The sequence below is a fragment of the Uloborus diversus genome, chromosome 2, assembly GCF_026930045.1.
Source record: "Uloborus diversus isolate 005 chromosome 2, Udiv.v.3.1, whole genome shotgun sequence".
NCBI classification, from domain to species: domain Eukaryota; kingdom Metazoa; phylum Arthropoda; class Arachnida; order Araneae; family Uloboridae; genus Uloborus; species Uloborus diversus.
In genome coordinates this window covers 30,328,449-30,346,283 of record NC_072732.1, presented here as the reverse complement: position 1 = coordinate 30,346,283, position 17,835 = coordinate 30,328,449, and the positions used below count along the sequence as shown (strand labels likewise).

Below are 17,835 nucleotides of genomic sequence, written 5' to 3'. Positions count from 1 at the left end.
AAATTTTGGTCACTTATTTCATATATATATTTTTTTGATTTAAAACTTAAAAAAGAAAAACTGGTACAGGTGTGCGCAATTTCAGATAAACTCGATGTCGTATTTTTTGCAAGGCTTCTTTCATTCCTCCTTTGAAAAATGTTTCGAGTAGAAATGTTCTTAAAATTCAAAAAGTCGTTAGTTCAATAAAAGTTCCAATTTTCACTGAAACTGAGGACAACTTTTGGTTTTGTCCCCACTTTCTCCAGCTCCAAATAACCGGTCAATTAACCTCACAATTTTGCGGAAAAATTCATTTCTGAATCCTGTGAGGATATGATTTCGCTATACTGTAATTTATAAACCATTTCATTTAATGAAGTTTGAAAACTCTGGACAGATCGTTTATGGATTACTTAAAAAATCTGAAGGAGGTGTCTTGTAAGCAGTAGTTTCCTCATCATCCGAAAATGAACGTACAGTTTTATTAACTGTGACCATGCTCCCATATCAGACCGATTCAATGGCGCTCTAAATAAGATTTTAATATTCAAAGCGCAAAAGCCGCTGCTTTCTTCACAATATTTTCATAAATTTGCTTCCTTGTTAAGTATAATTAGTGCTGTATAATCTTGGTGACAATGACGCACTATTTTGGCTTATATTTTGGTAACACCAACATGTGCCTCGCCGTGCATAAGGTATACAAAAGCAGTCCATGATTTTATTACACCTGGAAGAGTTAATTGTATAATTGTAATTATTTTGTTGTCTTGATTTAGTGAGATTACTTTTTGATAAGAAATTCGCTTGTGGTTTTCAGTTTTGTTTGAGATTGTACATTTTAGAATTTATTTCTTAGCCTGGATAAGATATTTAGATCCATCATAATTTTGTAAACATTTAATATTTCAAAGAACTACAAATATATGAAACAAATTCACGCAACCCTATATCTTGTAGCTTGAAGCAAAATTTAAATCATTAAGAGTGAGGTTACAACAGTTTGATTTTTGACAGCTGCTGCTTAACATATATGTCTATTTCATCTTCAATTTATAACGTTAGCTTGCATATATGAAATTATTTTTCATTTGCAGATTCGTTATTGTTGATAATAAAACATTTTGAAATTTATTTTGAACGTAGGAATATTTAGAAGTCATGTTACTATGAATTTCCCAATTAACTTTGAGAATGGTAGCTTAGCGCCTATAGTTTCTTCTTGTATCCTAAGAATTTACATTTTTTGTCAGTCTTTGCTTATCGTCTTTGTCACTCATTGAGCTTTAGGACTGATAAAGCTTACCTCTCTGTAAACATTTTGAACTTGAACCCACCTATTATTAATACTTCTTTCCTCTTTTAGATTAGTCCATTGGTTCTCAACCGGTGGTTCGCGAACCCCTGGTGGTTTGCAAGAGGTATCAAATTGGTTTGTGAAAATAATATTGCAATGGCGGACTTTTAATGCGCTTGTTTGAGATAAAATCTTATGTTCAAGCTAGTTTTTTTTTTTCATGATTTATTCATTTGTCTTTGCACATTTGACACTCTATGGATGAAAATGTTGACATATTTGTACATCTAAAGATTTGTGTCTGTCATTTCAAGCAGAGCCTGATTACTGAATAGGCCAGCTAGGGCCTCCGATATTTAGGGCCCCCAAATGGCCGAAATCACTTTAGTCTATGGCAAAAATTGTTTCAACCAACGGCTAAAGTAATAAAGTTGGAATACAGGGGGCCCCAAAAAAGTAATTGGCCTAGGGCCCTGCAATACCTTAATCTGGCCCGGATTTCAAGGCAAGGAATTTAGCATTTTAATTGAGAATGATAAGAGTTGAAACCATGGGGAAAAAGTTCAATACGATATATTCAGTTAAAAACGTATGAATGCTTTGGTTTTCTCAGCAGCGTTTAAGTCAAGTTTAAAAATCCTTTAGCAAAAAAACTAAAATTGGGGGGAAAGTCTTTAGCAAAATGCTAAAATTCAGGCTTGACATCTTTGAAGAAATAAATGCACATTATGTGATATCTTTTAAAAATTTGAAATGAAAAATTCAAAATTGTTCTTGTTATTGAGAGAGCAAACTTTTTTTTCTGAAAACCACCAACAATGTATTTATTGGGGGGATAAAATGCCATTAAGACGAAATATTGTTCAACTTAATGACAGTTTATGCATGTTAGATATGATTTATAAATACGATTAAGTTCAATATCGCTTCCTCTCTCTGATTGTACACTTTTTTCCCCCCTTCTTTTTCTTGTTATATTGGAGCGAAAATGCTTTGTTCCACTTTCGCAGTTTAAATAGTATTTTCGCATTTTGCGAGAAATGCGACCGTAGCGGAAACCCTGTTTCTCAGTAGCGTTTGCTTTCAAAATTCTATTAAACAGGATGGAAACATCTGAAGAATATGCGAATGTTTGAAAAATCTTTAGTTAATTTTTAATGTTTATTTCTTCACCATTTGAGTGAGATGAAGAGCTGTTGTGTTTCGCTTGTGGTGTGCCAAAGAAGCGTAGAAGTGCAAAAGCGTTGCTATTTTTTGTTATATTTATCACATTACCTGGTTAGACTACAATTTACAAGTTTTATTGTCTAAAAAGAGAAAGAATTGTTCGGAACCCAAAAATACTACAGGAAGCGTGAAAACAATTACCTAAAAAACATTTCGTGAGTACAGCTTGCGACAGCACGAGGTGCTCAGTAAAAATATCATCGGAATTAAATCATCAATTATTTCATTTGCGCTGTATGGCAGGGAAGGAATTCCTGAAATTTGTGCAGATTCAAATTTTAGATACTCTTGTCATGCTTGAGCTTAAAAATATTTTTGTCGACAAAAATTACCTTTTGTGTAATAATTAGAGTTTGTATAAGAATTTCTATTTTATTTCAAAAGCAAAATAAAATGAATAGCGGTACATTTTATACGACACCTATAGCATACGAACAAGAAAATGTGTTCAGCTTTCAAATGATTAAAATATGCAAAATGTATCCTTATCAAACAACTGGACTCTTAGTCCTTTACCAGAAGACATAAACTTAGAGACAGTTATAATTTCACTGAAGGAAAAAATATCATTTAGTTAATCTGATACGGGGTTCGCCAATATATATCGTGATATATATCCGATATTTATTTTGAAAATATCATGATATTTTGATATTTTTGATATTTATTTTTTCAACTTTGGTATTTTCAATATGAAAAGTATATTAATCATAGTGAAATTATTCATTTGTTTAACCAAAAAGTTATGTACTATATTTTTACGATGTATAATACGTAACAAAGTAATGTAATATTCCTTTTTTACTTGTATTTTCTATTTATATAATAATTAGTAATGTAACAATTTTAATTCATATTAAAAGTTCGAGGTTAAATTTTAAATATTATACTCAGAAAAAAAGAAAATTTCTTATGACTGTGCACCGACTATTATTATTTATTTCTGAATCCTATTACTGTCAAAGTAGCTAGCAGAAGAAAAATGAGTAAAACAGCTAATGCTAAAAATTAACTCCATTAAAATTGATATAAATGTAAAATGAAATATTAGTTATAAATTATGAAAGAAGCATTAATTTTAAGCCTACATATACAATTATAATGTAAGAAAATAAAGAGTGATTTAAGGATGCATTTACTCTTTTGAAAACTTAGTTTGTGCTAATTGAAAATATTGGATATGTATTGAAATGTCCGATATATATCAAAATATTGAATATTTTCCAAAATATCATGATATTTTCGAACCCTGCTGATACAATGCTCTAAAAGGTATTTTAAAGATCATTCTTTAATTGACTTCTGATTCAGTGTACCTTTAAGGAAGTTTTTTTGAGCTGCCTCTTTTTAGAACTAGGTCGCCACATGGCGAGTGGTGTCCTTTAATTTGCATGTGATCCTATTAATTCAAAATGCTTTCCAGAACCTTAAAAACTATACTAATTGTGTAAAACTATATTATTCTCCATGTTTTTTTTTTTTGTTCTAGGATTCTAAAGTAGATGTTCTTGCGAATGCAGGTGGTTATCGAGTCACACCTTCTGTGATAGCTTTTATTAATGAAAAAGAAAAGGTAATTTTTTATGCTCTGATTAAAATACTTTTACACGTGATAAAGATCTTAAAAAACTGAAATTGATCGATGTTTTCTCATATAGTAAAAGTATTGTTGTTACATCGTATGTCCAGTTTAAAGTTTCCTTAAATTATGTTTTTGAAATTGAAGTTCTTTGAAAATCTAATTATGTGTGAAATGGGCAAGTTAATCCATATTTCTTCTCTTTTTTTTGTTCTATAGTAGTAGCAAGCTTAAGTACTATTTTTATGTATGTCTCTATGCAGGGGTCGATCCAGCGCCAAATTGGGGCCGCTTTGCGGCCCCTTCACAAAATTCCGCATGGCAAAAGCGGCCCCATTCACAAAATTCCGCGTCGCAAAAGCGGCCCCATTCACAAAATTCCCCATCGCAAAAGCGGCCCCATTCACAAAATTCCGCGTCGTAAAAGCAACCCCTTCACAAAAATTTATGAAAAGACAGCCTTTTCACAATATTTTTTAACCGCAAATGTGTACGCATCTACGCGGGAGCCTCTTCCACCTTCCCCCATCTTATCTTTTTGCTTGCTGCGTGAGGTGTTTTTGCTTCAGAGCGTCAGAGGGGGGACGGGAGAGGGACACTTGTGATTGGTAGCTTGTTTTCAGGAAAATCCTAAATTTTACTTTGATTACGCAATATATATTTAGTATTAATTTGTGTTAAGTTTCAAAATCCAATTCTAAAATAACTTTAATTAAAATAAAATTATTTTTCACGCTGTTTTTATATTTTTATTTCTTTTGAAGATCTTGATTTCCTTACATCCGCCATGGTAAACGGATTTTTCGCATTTTTGATGTTTACTGTACCTTGTTAAGAGGCAAACAAATAAATTTTTTTATATATTTATTAACATCATTAAATTGCAAAATTTTAAACGAAATACCTACTCTGCAAGAACGTCAAAAGTCAAAAAATTAAACGCTAAATGTTGGTGCAATATTATTTTGGGTTTTAATTACTTTTAAGTTTTTCAAACACATACATGGAATCGTTAATGAGTATTTCACTTCTGTGTTAAGAAATATGTGATATCTTTGAGTCTGTTCATATTGTATTTATTAGGAGTTATCATTACGTTCAGCAGCATGTGCAATTTTTATTGCTCTTAAAGTATTTGACAGGGGCAAACAGGAAATCTGTTGTGAGACTTTCACCTTAAGAAAGTGTGCCTTGCATATGTATATTTGTAAAAAACAATAAATGTAATGTATATGTCAAATTACGAATAAAATGTTAAGGGTCTTACTTTTCCCCCCTCCCCCCAGCGCATTTTCTCTTGACAGCTTTCAGGTATTCTTCAAGAACTTGCAATCACCCCTGAAACCTGTCTAGGGCTTTTCTATAACGATACGACAGCTAAAAATGCTTTAATATAATCTTTTCCAAGAAAAAAATCACGAGAAGGTCTCTTTTACAAACATAAAGAAAATTCACAAATATATTTTGCTTTTTCACAAAAATAACGAAATTTCACAAAAATATTTTGCCTTTTCACAAAATGGGGACCCAAAAAATAAAACCTGGATCGACCCCTGCTATGTTTTGTGTGAAACTATAATCTTATACGCTTATTTTTTTCAAGTTTTATGCTTATTGCTTTTCCCCCCACCACACACCCCGCAGCAAAAGTCAGTTTGTCTAATTATTATTTAAATATTTAAAAATACATAAATAGATGTACTATATTAAGTGATTGTGTTAAAAAAATATTATTTAGTAAATAGCAGTTTTGACATGATAAAAAGAGTCATTCAAGTAATGTCATGCCTTGGGAGGGAGACAGGTTCATGAAATGGTGACAACTTCTTTTATTGCTAAAATTGCTACAGCCATTGTTTGCTCTTCTAGTATTATGATGGAACTTTTATTGTTTTTTTTTTAAATTAATACATTTACTTGGTGGATTATTATTCCATTTAACGAGTCTCATCAAACAACTTGTTTTGCTCAAAATGTAAACACTAAATTTTAAACTTCAGCAGCAATGCTTTCAGCACCTTTGAATAGTTTAGCAAAAAATTTTAAAATGTTCCAATGGTTTTCACATATGTTAATTCTTCCGCTAATTTTGCAACAATGCTTTTTTTTCATTAAATTTCGTCATAATGTTTAAGCATTTGAATACCATTTATATTTTAAACAGGTATTTATTTATTTATTTATTATTGTTATTACTATTATATTTTATCTATTAATTTTTCAGACAATAAAAGGTTTAATTGTAACAAATCTTGGATGGAATTTTTAAAATTATTTTTCTAAATACTGAAAAGTATGATCATAAAAACCTTTTACAAAAACTTGCCATCTTTTGATTTTTTGAAATGTGGTATTGGCTCTGATGAATTATTATTGTTCCAATGTAAGTTTTTTTTTAAAACTTTTAAATGATTTAAATATTATGAATTGTAATGCATTCTGATCATTGAGACATACTAATTATCAGTTTTGTGCCTAAAATTTTATTTATGTTTTCCACATTTTTTTCTTTTAAAATCATTGCATCTCTTTACATTTTTTTGTGCATTTTATTATTTTTCATTGTGTAAAAAATGAAGACATAGGAATGAGTAATTGCGTTTAATTCCTCAGTTTCAGAATGTTTCTTGAAAAAATAACTAATTTTGAGTTCAACTTCAAAGTTAGAAAACAATGATACAGGGTTTTTGAATGTTTCATTAAATATGTGCATTAACATTGTACTTGAAGAAGCATCAACTAACTCTTGCATAAAAAAACTAAAAAAAAATATTCTCTTTGAAACAGTTTATTCAGCATAGTTCATACGTTTAATAAACCTTATGGTTTCGTTCATAAGATATGATGTTTGATTTTATATTTACACCAAGTTTCATAAAGAACAAAATTTTCCAATGAGTTTTTTTTATCAATTAAAATCAGAAATTAAATCAAATCTGGAAAAAAATAAAAGAAAGAGAAAAACAGCATGACTAAAACATATTATTAACATACATTTACAAACAGCGAACTTCTTTTTGAGCTTGATTGAAATAGTTATAAAATGCATAAATTGTATTGAATAAGAAAAGTCAATATTACTAACTCCTATTGATATTTATGGGTGCTTTAAAGTTACATTACTCAAATAATTTTAAAAATGTTTTATTGCAAAAATTGGAATAAATTATCAAACTTTTTTTCATTAAAATAATTTTATATTAAATTAATTCGCAGGAGAGAAACACCTTTAGTTATTTAGTTTATATTCATGGGATTTTATTTTAAAACTTAACTTTTTTGAAAACCAAGTTTCATATTTATTTACTTTTTGCGTAAAATATCTTTTCAAACACTTTTCTTCTAAAGGAAAAACTCCGCCTTTAAATTAATTTAAACACTTTAGAACTCCATTTTGAGTTCTCATTTTAAAAATAAAATAATCTGATTTTTAGCCTATTTTCCCAGTAAAAGTCAGAGAAAGAAAAGCATGAAAGAAGGCTTAATGCATCTTGAAAATATTACCAAAAAAAAAAAAAAAACGAAATAAAAAAAAATTAAATATCGAAAAATTAAAAATTGGAAAGTAGGGTATTGAGATGGGGAAGATTCGTCTGTCTGTCCCCCCCTCCCCCCCCCCCCCCAATAACTTTTGAGTGAATAATTCAATTCGAACAAATTTTTTTTTGTTCAAAAGATCTCGGCGAGGACACCTCATTAATATATTTCACTTTTTGATTTGAACTATTTTTTGTTCAATTTTGAAAAGTTCAAAAACACTTAACATGAGCGCCTACAGGGAAATTCAAGGCAATTCCGAACTTGGAGGAAAATTTGCTGCAAATAAACTTTGTAGGAAAAAGCTTTTGATGAAAAACTTGTATATAAAATATCTTTTTGATTTGAACAATTTTCCGTTCAATTTTGAAAAGTTCAAATCCTTTAACATTAGCGCCTACGGGGAAACGGAAAGTCAATGCAGATTCAGTACTTGAAGGCGGATTTACTTCAAACAAATTTTGTTGGAAATAGCTCTTGAGGACCAACTCCCGACTCTGACTCCGAGAATTTTGGGGCATTCTGATTGAGACTCCTGTGCCTGACAATTAGTCGGACTCTGACTCGTAGCTTTGGCAAAAATTTATACACAGAGAAAATATGACTGACTCCGATTCTTGGATATTTGACTCGGACTCCTTTATCCCAAAATGAGATTGACTCCGACTCTGCAGCCGTGGTTTTAACTGTGAAATAATTATTATTGATATGCCTTGTTTTTATTTTCACTCTAAATTTAGGTACTCGGTTTACGGCGGATAAATTTGAAGTCGTTTATGTTTCTACATAAAGATATGCACAGACAATTTTTTTTTTGGACAATGAAAATTATTTCTTTAAGTTGACATTTTATTGTTTTTATTTATTTTGGTACGAGCACTCATTCATTAAAAAAAATATTTTTAGCAACAGGGAAAAAGAAACGATTTTTTTATATGATGTATTTATTTTAATGAGCTTGTTAATTTTAATTATTTTTTCATTTTGTAAGCAGTTAAAGGTTTTTTTTTAAATGAAAAAAGTGCTTTGTTTAAAAGGTGCTGCTATATTATTTGTTCGTTTATTTAATTTATTTATTTTTTTTACGCATCAAATGTCAAATTTTTTAGATGAGTGAGACATATTTTATTCCTAGAAATCAGCTTAAAACATTAAAAAATTATGTTTGAAACAACTTGAGATTTTAGCTATTTTTGAGAATATTGATCAGGTACTAGAAAGTAGATATGGATGTACGGGAAAGTAGGCTCGTTTAGTTCTAGATGGAACTTCTTGTTATACATTTAAAAGTTACCACAAAATTCAACAGATCTGGTCAACGCTGGAGTCTGACAGGGTTTCTTGTTTGATTGATTGATTTCACACTACAACTTTTATTGAAATGACAAAGCCTGATAGTTTCAGAGCTATAGGTGTTATGGGGTCTTCTGGCTATCAGGTAGAAAGAAACACTGTCTGCTCTATATATATAGACAAAGACTGCTCTAGCATGCACATGAGTTTTTCGGAAAAAATATTTGCCAAGAAGCATTTTGTCATTTATGTGTAATTAGAAATTAATAAAACTACAGTGGCCGTCGCTTATGTGAATCACATTTGTTTTAAACAATTTTGATTCCATAAAATGGCTGATTCAAAAAAAGCGGCTCATTCAGTAAAGCTGGATTTTATTCTGTTTTTGTCAGTTTGATTCATAATAGCGGTTGATTCAATTAACAGGCATCCACTGAAGTATCTTCAATTTGTTAATATATCCAAGCCTAAAATTCACCTTCGATAATGGATAATTTTAAGTTTGTATTACTATTGATTTGGAGATAGAATAACTGGAAACTCCAGAATTATAAGGGAAAACGAGTTATGTGTGTAAAAAATTGATGGTATTCACAAATATTAAACCAGAATTGATTTTTTTTTTTAAATTAAAAAAAAAAATTAATAGAGTTGCTCAGTGAGGTGTAATTGCTGCATCCTAAATGTGCTATTTTGTTGGTCTTAATTTCTCAGGAGATAGGCCCCGGCAAAAATTGTGTGAAAGTACAAGCCTGCTCCATTATTTGAATTTGTCAACTTGGTTAATTCAGAAAATTAATGTTAGAGTGAAGGTGGATAACTGTTTTGGAGAACAGAAATCTGTAAAGTTTTACATTTTTCAGTTACGAGTACTGATTGATCAGTTCAATTTTCATTTTAAAATCTTCTATTCTGCTTGGATTGTCCTTTTCCCCAAGTATTTATTTTTAACACATTGCATGCAAGAAACCTTCTTTTATGTTTTTCAGACTCTGCATCAGGTTTGTAAAAGTACATATTTAGTAGTTTTTTGCTACTACACATCAGTCCATGACAGAGTGAACCTCGCAATGTGTTAAGCATAAAGTTAGCAATAGCTTGTTCGATTGAAATTATGTGCATATATGATGAATAAAAGCTTTATAATGCATTTAACTGAAATAAAACTATTAATTTGTTAAAATAATGTCTCCTAATTTTCTCAGGTTGTAGGATTGGATGCAAAAAATGCGATGCATAAAAATGCGTCCAATACTATTTTGAATATAAAAAAGACACTAGCAAACCTGACAGATGATGAAATATCTGAATGTGTGCCTAATCCTACGTGTAAAGTATGTTCTTCTCTTATTCATATTTATTTACTTGAAATATTTTGTCCTGGTTTTATACTGATTTTTTGTATGTGTGTTAATATGCATTTTAAATTGTAAAGCATTTTTGGAATGTCTATTTTGACAAACTAGATTTAGAGATTGTCAGAAAATAGTATAATTTCAGACATAATCAGTACAAAGCTCAACATTACAATTTGCATGTTTCTTTTGTGTGTACTCTGTCGTTAGTTTATAAAATTAATTTTTGTTTTTGTGATTTACCAAAGAAAATAAAAGGTATAATTATAACAAGAAAGAGACTCTACTTATACATCAGACTGAACAGTGAGACTTATATTAAGGTTATTCAACTTAGATGAAAACTAATCACAGTTCACAGGGGATATTAATTTTCATCCTTTAACTGAAGGTGGATTAGCTTCTCCTTTAAGATATTTGCCATAAATTGCTATGTTTACTTAATAATTATAATGTCACACCAACTGTTTTTTAACTAATTAGATTACTCATTTCAGAAAAATATTTTCGATATGCATCAATGTTGACTGTTTTGCCTAAATAACATCTCTTCTGTTTACCAATTGTAAAAAGTGATTGAAAGTTTCTTCAGTATGTAATGATTTTTATGTCTACTGCATATGTCACATTATTTTGATCTGCACAACTTTTTGTCACATTACTTCGGAATAATCAATATTATATTTTATAAATCAATTTCGACCTTTGCGCAGAGACATTCACGAGGGGGGAGGGAAGGCGCACCTGTTGGTCCAGGCCTGAGCTTGAAGGAGGCTTGAGATTTATAAAATTAGGGGTAAAATGTTTTTAAGGACGTAGGGGTAAACAATATGAAAGGGGGCCCATAAAAGTCATTTGTGACGGGCTCCAAAATTTATGTGCATGCCCTTGCCTTAGCAAGTTTAGGGGGTCTGGCCTGAGGAAGTTTGGGTCCATTAACAGACCCTTCACAAAAATCCGATAAACCAAAATGGACCTTTTACAAAATCCCGATCAACCAAAACGGACCCTTCACAAAATTCTGATAAACAAAAATGGATCTTTTGCAAATTGTTTTTTGAAAGAACAAATCTCCAATCAAAATAACTCAGTATATTTCCGCATATATAAAAAAAAAAGGGATAATGTTTGGAACCTTTTTTAAAGTTAAATTAGAGGGATCAACTTATACAAAATCTGCTAATTTTGCCCAAAGAAAAAAAAAATTGGCACTCTTGTGATGCTCCTGCAAGCGATAAATAACTACTACAGCCAAATAAATATTATGCTTGTTGTGGATGTCTTTGAAAGAAATTAAGAGCTGAAAGTCAGTTTGGTTTATAATTTTGCTTGTTTGTTTTATGTAGCAGTGTTGTTGGTTGTTGTAAACTTCTCTGAAAAAGCGTGAACCTTCTCTGAATAGTACGTCGTCGTAATAAACAATAAGATACAGCGAAATGAACTTAGAACTGCAAAGGATAGTAAGGGTGGAGGGAAAATGTGAGCGCTTCAGATAGGGTTACCAACTTCAAACTTATAGACACTTAGCATCTGGCGGTGCAATGTTTAACTGTTATTTTGGGAGAAAGTTATATGGGTTTGATTTTTCGATACTAAAAAGGATAATTAACTTTAAATAAACTCTTATATTTACCGTTTTTTTTTTCTTTAGATGTCTACATTTTGAAAAACGCAATCTTTTCACATCCGATATGAGAATCATATTTTGTTCTTTTTTCAAGCTATTTTCGCTTTATTAGAATGCCGATAAATGAAAAATCTCTTTTTTTGTGTAACAACGCTTATTTCAAATTTTTAAAGCAGAGTTCCATTTTCTTTTTTGAGTCACAAATTAAAATGCTGAATTGATGGTTTATTATTTTTTTTATTTATTTATCTTGCTTCAACTGTGTCCAGATATTAATGATATGTTTAACATAGGATTCTAAAATGCAATTATAAAGTAATTTTATCAAAAATATTTATTTTACAAGCCATTTTTATACTTTTGATGCCTTCTCTTTGAGGATTGCGATCTCTTTGCTTCTGCTATGGGAATCTGATTTTTCGAATTTTCGATGTTGAGTACGCTTTGTTAAGAGGTAAACAGATAAAATATTTTTTTATTTTTGTAAAAATCACAGAGTTTATGATTTAAATGAAATTCTCTGCTCTTTAACAGTGTCTTGGGTCAAAAAGTTAAATGCTGAACTCCTGCCTGAATTTCTTTGTTACATTTATTTTAAATAGTATACATATAAAATTTCTAGAAAATTTAACATAATGTAGAATGGTAAATAAATATTGGTACTTGAGGGGTGTCCATCTCCCCAGAGAGTGATCCCCCCCCCCCCCCCCCAGAATGCTCGAAAAACACTCAAGAATGATATTCTCAACAGAAAAGAGGGAAAACACTCAACAAGCATCAATGATGCAGCTTGCGCCATCTCAAAATTCTAAAATTTTGTTTTTACAATTTTTTTTTTTTTTTTTTTTTTTTTTTGCGGAATTAATTTTCTCAAAATTATTTGATTTTTCACAAAAAATGGACTTTGTGAAAAATCCTGGACAGATCCCTGATGTTATGAAAATTTTTATTTTTGATCACTTTTTTTTGGTTCTAAATGTGTATGAAATTTTATTTTTGTCAATCATTTATTATACATAGCATCAGACATAATATTTTATTCAATTTTATTGAATATTTTATGTTGTAACACACCATGTTGTCAAAAGAATTTTCCACCACTTTGTCATCATAAGTTATACCAATTTAATATAGCACTTTTTTTAATTCCATTTATGCATGAATAATGACACAAATTTAAAACAATAAAGCTGTTTAAAGAAAATGTTTTTAATTTTAAGAGAAAAAGTGAGAAAAGCTGCCTATTTTTTTTTTTTTTTTTTAAGTAAATGGAAGCAATGTATTTTTTTTTTTTAATCGAGAGTTTTAGTCAGAGGTAAAGCATTTCAAGCAGGGTTGGGTTTTGGACTGTCCAAAACTGGTTTAGGACAGGACAGGTGGTTTTTACTATCCGAAACTGTCTTAAACTGTCCAAAACTATGCTAAAGCTAAAGGGGTGTAATCTAATCAACTCGTATTTGCTGCAATATTCGCAATGTATAAATATAGACATTAATGAGGTTTAATTAATGGTATTTAATGATATTTTTTTCAAAAATGTTCATTTAAAAAATATTTTACTTAAAAAAATTGCTAATAGCTATTACGTAAAAACATCCTTATGTAACAGTTGGTAGAGTTATGAAAGGAAATTCACAACGCTACCAAGAGAACTAATGTCAGTTCCATTTATAACACAAAAGAATGTTATTAAATGTGCAATATTTATGTACAAGAAAAAAAAAAGCTTATTTTTTTTAAATGGTTTTTGCAAATAAGTTTTACATGATGTTTTAACAAAAATTATTTTTTAAATCATAGATTAAAGAACCAGAAATTGATGACTAACACTTATGTTTTAGAACTTGTGCTAGTCCTTTTTCAGTTCATATTTTTAATATAATACATTCTGTAACTACAAAAAATTGTAATTTATTGTATTTAAGTCAATTATTGCACTATATTTTGAAATCTTTCTTTTGCACACATACATAAATGTCAAAATTTTCAATGAAGAATTTAATTTTTACTTAACTATATTAAAATCAGCTGCATGAATAAGTTACATATAGTATATTTATACTTGAATGTTCATATACTTGAATGTTCACATTGAATAACTATATTTAACAGTCAAAAAAATAATTTTGACACATTTTGTTCTGTTTTTGATATTTTCTCACAAAATGTAGTTTCTCAAAAATAGTTTTGGACACTTTCGGGCTCAAGGGGTTTGAACAGGATGGTAAAAACCTTGCAAAACCTGCTTTCATTTGCACACATGCGTAAACATAGGGAAATTTGGTTACTATTATCAAAATAAATAAACACATGTATGCAAATTGAAATTTTAATAAATAATTCAACTTCTATGTAACTAGATTAAAATCATCTGCATAAATAAGTTGAATGTTCTCATTGAATTAATGTTCAATATGAAACATTACTTTGATACACTTTATTCTTTTTTTGATGTTTTCTCACAGAATACATATTTTCTAAAAATAGTTTTGGCCAGTTTGACAGAAGGGTTTTGGACAGGACGGTAAAAACCAGGGTTTTTACCGTAGTGTCCAGGGCCGTATTTGGAAGTGTGGAGGCCCCTAATCAGAGTTCGAAAAGATTATCATATTTTCGAAAATACCTGATACTTTGATATATATCCGAATATTTTGATATATACAGTGCAGGCCAAATTATTAGACTAAGACTTTTAAAAGCAAATTCTTTATTAATTACATAACTATAGACACATTAACGAACAGTGAAATAATTATCTGATATTTAGTATGCATTCCCTCGTTCTTGATGAGCATTTTAAGTCTTTTTGGCAAACTTTTCGGTTTACACCATTTCTTAACTTTTTTAAAAAGGAGGTAAAATTTTTTTTATACTCACTATTATATATACTCACATACTAATTACATAAAACTGACTTTAAATGTAACAGCACACTATTAAAAAGAACTAGTGAACTGTTAATGCTGATTGAAGTTATGTTCCTGGTAGGTAGATAAACAAAGAACATAAGCAAAGCAGACAGTGCTGCCACCTGCAAACATTAAATTATGCTAAAATAATGTAATAATCAGTGTACATTATGTACTATACTTTAACAGTAAAATAAATAGTATTTTAGTATAAATAGTGTACAAAAAAAAAACTAATAATTTGGCCATCACTGTATGTATATATCCAATATTTTCGACCCGTAAAAGGAATGATATTTTGTAAAAATTTTATTCTGGGGGCACCTTTGTTATGGAGTCCCCAGGGCAGTGCCCCGCCTGCTCTCCCCTAAATCCGGCCCTGGTAGTGTCTAAAACCTTGCCAACCCTGATTTCAAGGTTGCATAAAGATGTCATTCAACCGGTTACAGCCTACAAAAGTGGTTTTTCTTCTTTCAGCTATCATTTTCATTACTGTACATAGTTTATTTGAATTGGGAATTACCCAAGTTGATGAAATTGCAGTATTAAGTTGAACGGGGAAAAGAATTTATTGCATACAATGCCAGGGTTTGTGCGCTCCTTACAAACTCCTGCCTTTTAAGAAAAGAAAATAAAGGCCCTTAAAACTCCGGAATTTTGCTGTGATCTCCTTACATACTCCTACATGGCCTTAAGATTTTCTTCTATCTCAAATCCAATACGAGTGAATATGTTATACCGAAAGAGGGCAAATAAATGAAATTTCTTTTTACTCCTATAAAAATCACAAAGTTAAAATTTTAAACGAAATTCTGTGTTCTTTATAAGGGTCAAATCTAAATCGCTGGTTTAATTGGATTTTTTTCAGTTATGTCGATTGTTATTTATAATACATTTATTGTAAAGCTATAAAATGCAGTTCTAAAATAATTCACTCAAAAAAATTCCTTTATGTGCCATTCTTTTTACTTTTAACGTGTTCACTTCGAAAATCGCAATCTCTTTGCATCCGTTATGGGAGTAAGATTTTTTGCATTTATGATGCTTACTATGCCTTATGAAGAGGCAAAGAAATTGTTAATTTATATTTTTATTACAATCATTAAAAAATTTTTAAGGAAATTCATGCCCTATAAGAGAGTTAAGTACGGAATAATTTTTGTTTCAACTATTTTAAGTGTTTAATTTATATGTAATGTATGTAGTTGGCTGGGTTTGTGATTTTTTTAAAATTTAAATCATATTTTTTTTATTTTAAAAAAATTTGAAAATTTGTAGATATTAATTGGCATTTATAAATTTACATTTTATGCAATAACTGAAAGAGCAATTTAATAGCTAAACAGTGGTACCACTATTTCCTAGAATTATAATTTTCATAATTTCTAGAAGAAAAATTCTTAAAATTTGGCAGTTTTTTATGTTTATCAGCTTAGAGTCATACAAAAGTTTTGAAATTCTGTACGAAATGTTGATCCACTTAGAAGATTAATATAATTTGTGCAATTTTACAAAAGAATCCCTAATATTTTAATTGAATTTTCTGTATTTCAATCTTGTATGAGTAACCATATGTTTTTAAAATATACCAAAATGAAACACAAACTTCACTGAAAATTGTTTGTTGTGTTTGAAGTTTGTCCTTTTGTATCCTGTAAATCAATAATTTTGATAGTTGGAAGATAATTTGACCTCTACTACTTTCTGTCCGCCTATTATAGTTCTTATTTTAACAATTATTTTATTTTCTAAAGTCTTTTTTTGGTTATGAAATTGTTAGTACTTCTTTTGGTTTTGAAAAAATACTAATTGTCAATCAGTTTCAATTATTTTTTATTCAATTTCAAAAGAAAATATATTTCAATGATACCCTCCCCCTCGCATTTGAATTAGATTCCGAGTCGGCTCAAGTCTATGAAGCAGTAAATGCATATTTTACTATGAATTTAGTATGTTTGTGCATTCAATGTATTGTATGAAAGCAAAATAAGTAACAAAAGAGTTGCATGTAATTTTTCTGAAATATGTTTTAAAACATGCGTCTTTAAACAAGAAGTTAGTCCTTAAAAAGTAAAATAAACTTCTGCAAAACTCCTTAAAAACTCCTTACTTGTAATTTGTGAGATGTGAAGAAAAAAATTATTGCTTGCATACCTAGTAACTGACACCCCCTGCTCTTACTTATAGTGTTATGCTCTTTCTGCTTGTTGATTTTCATGCTGACTAAAATATGTTTGTAAATTTTAGATGAATGGAAAAAAAGATTTGAAAGAAGAACCTGAAAAAATGCTGCTTTCACAACAGGGTCTTTCTGAAGTGCTAATAGTGTTATTTTCTGCAATGAAAGGTATCTTATTACTTTGATGAAAAATTGCTGCTTTTGTGCAAATAAAAATAGCTTTATTAATGCAATAATGAGAAAGAGAAATTGTAATAGATTGTGGTTCATTCACATTTAGTTATTGGGAACTGATCAAAAGTACCTAAACTTAAAATTTTTATCTGTTGCCATCTTCTATTTTGTTAACAAATAAAATATTTGTAATTGATTTAACCAAGGCTTTTAAAAATAATTTTTAGTTTTCTCTTTTTGCTTTGCTTTTGCTAGGGTATTTTGATAATTCCAAAATTGTGACGGTCGTCTAGTATTTGCGTGCATAATTTTTTTTGTATTGATAATATTGCTTCCTTTTTTAAACAGGCATGGGGATTGATTGCCTTTACCTGACTCTAGTACTTTATAGGTTACAGGGTTTTGTCCCATTCATTATTAACATTGAAATACTTTACATGTTAATGTTCAGAAATTTGTGAAACGTAGTACCATTTGGCAATTGCTCGCAAATTTTGTTGCCAAAAATGATGACAACTGGGTGGTAAGTCTTAAATTTCTGGTCAATCTCATAAGCGAATGTTAAATGGTGCATAGCTGGTAAAATCAACATAAAGGTAGAATTTCAAGAACAGCGGCAATTTGAAGCAAACATTAAAGGGACAAAATCTAGCCAGATTACAACAAATTAAGTATA

The 17,835-nt window shown here is 29.8% G+C and overlaps 1 protein-coding gene across 1 annotated transcript in view; it reads left to right on the top strand.

Annotated features, from left to right (window-relative positions):
* Positions 1–498: 498 nt before the first annotated feature.
* The window catches only part of LOC129216943 (heat shock 70 kDa protein 14-B-like), a 49,993-nt gene continuing 32,656 nt past the window's right edge, over positions 499–17,835 (top strand). Inside the window, exons 1-4 of the mRNA XM_054851163.1 lie at positions 499–680; positions 3,996–4,079; positions 10,121–10,249; positions 17,054–17,153. Of these exons, the coding sequence (XP_054707138.1) occupies positions 621–680; positions 3,996–4,079; positions 10,121–10,249; positions 17,054–17,153 (373 nt within the window). The 5' untranslated portion in view covers positions 499–620. The remainder of the gene's footprint in view (positions 681–3,995; positions 4,080–10,120; positions 10,250–17,053; positions 17,154–17,835) is intronic.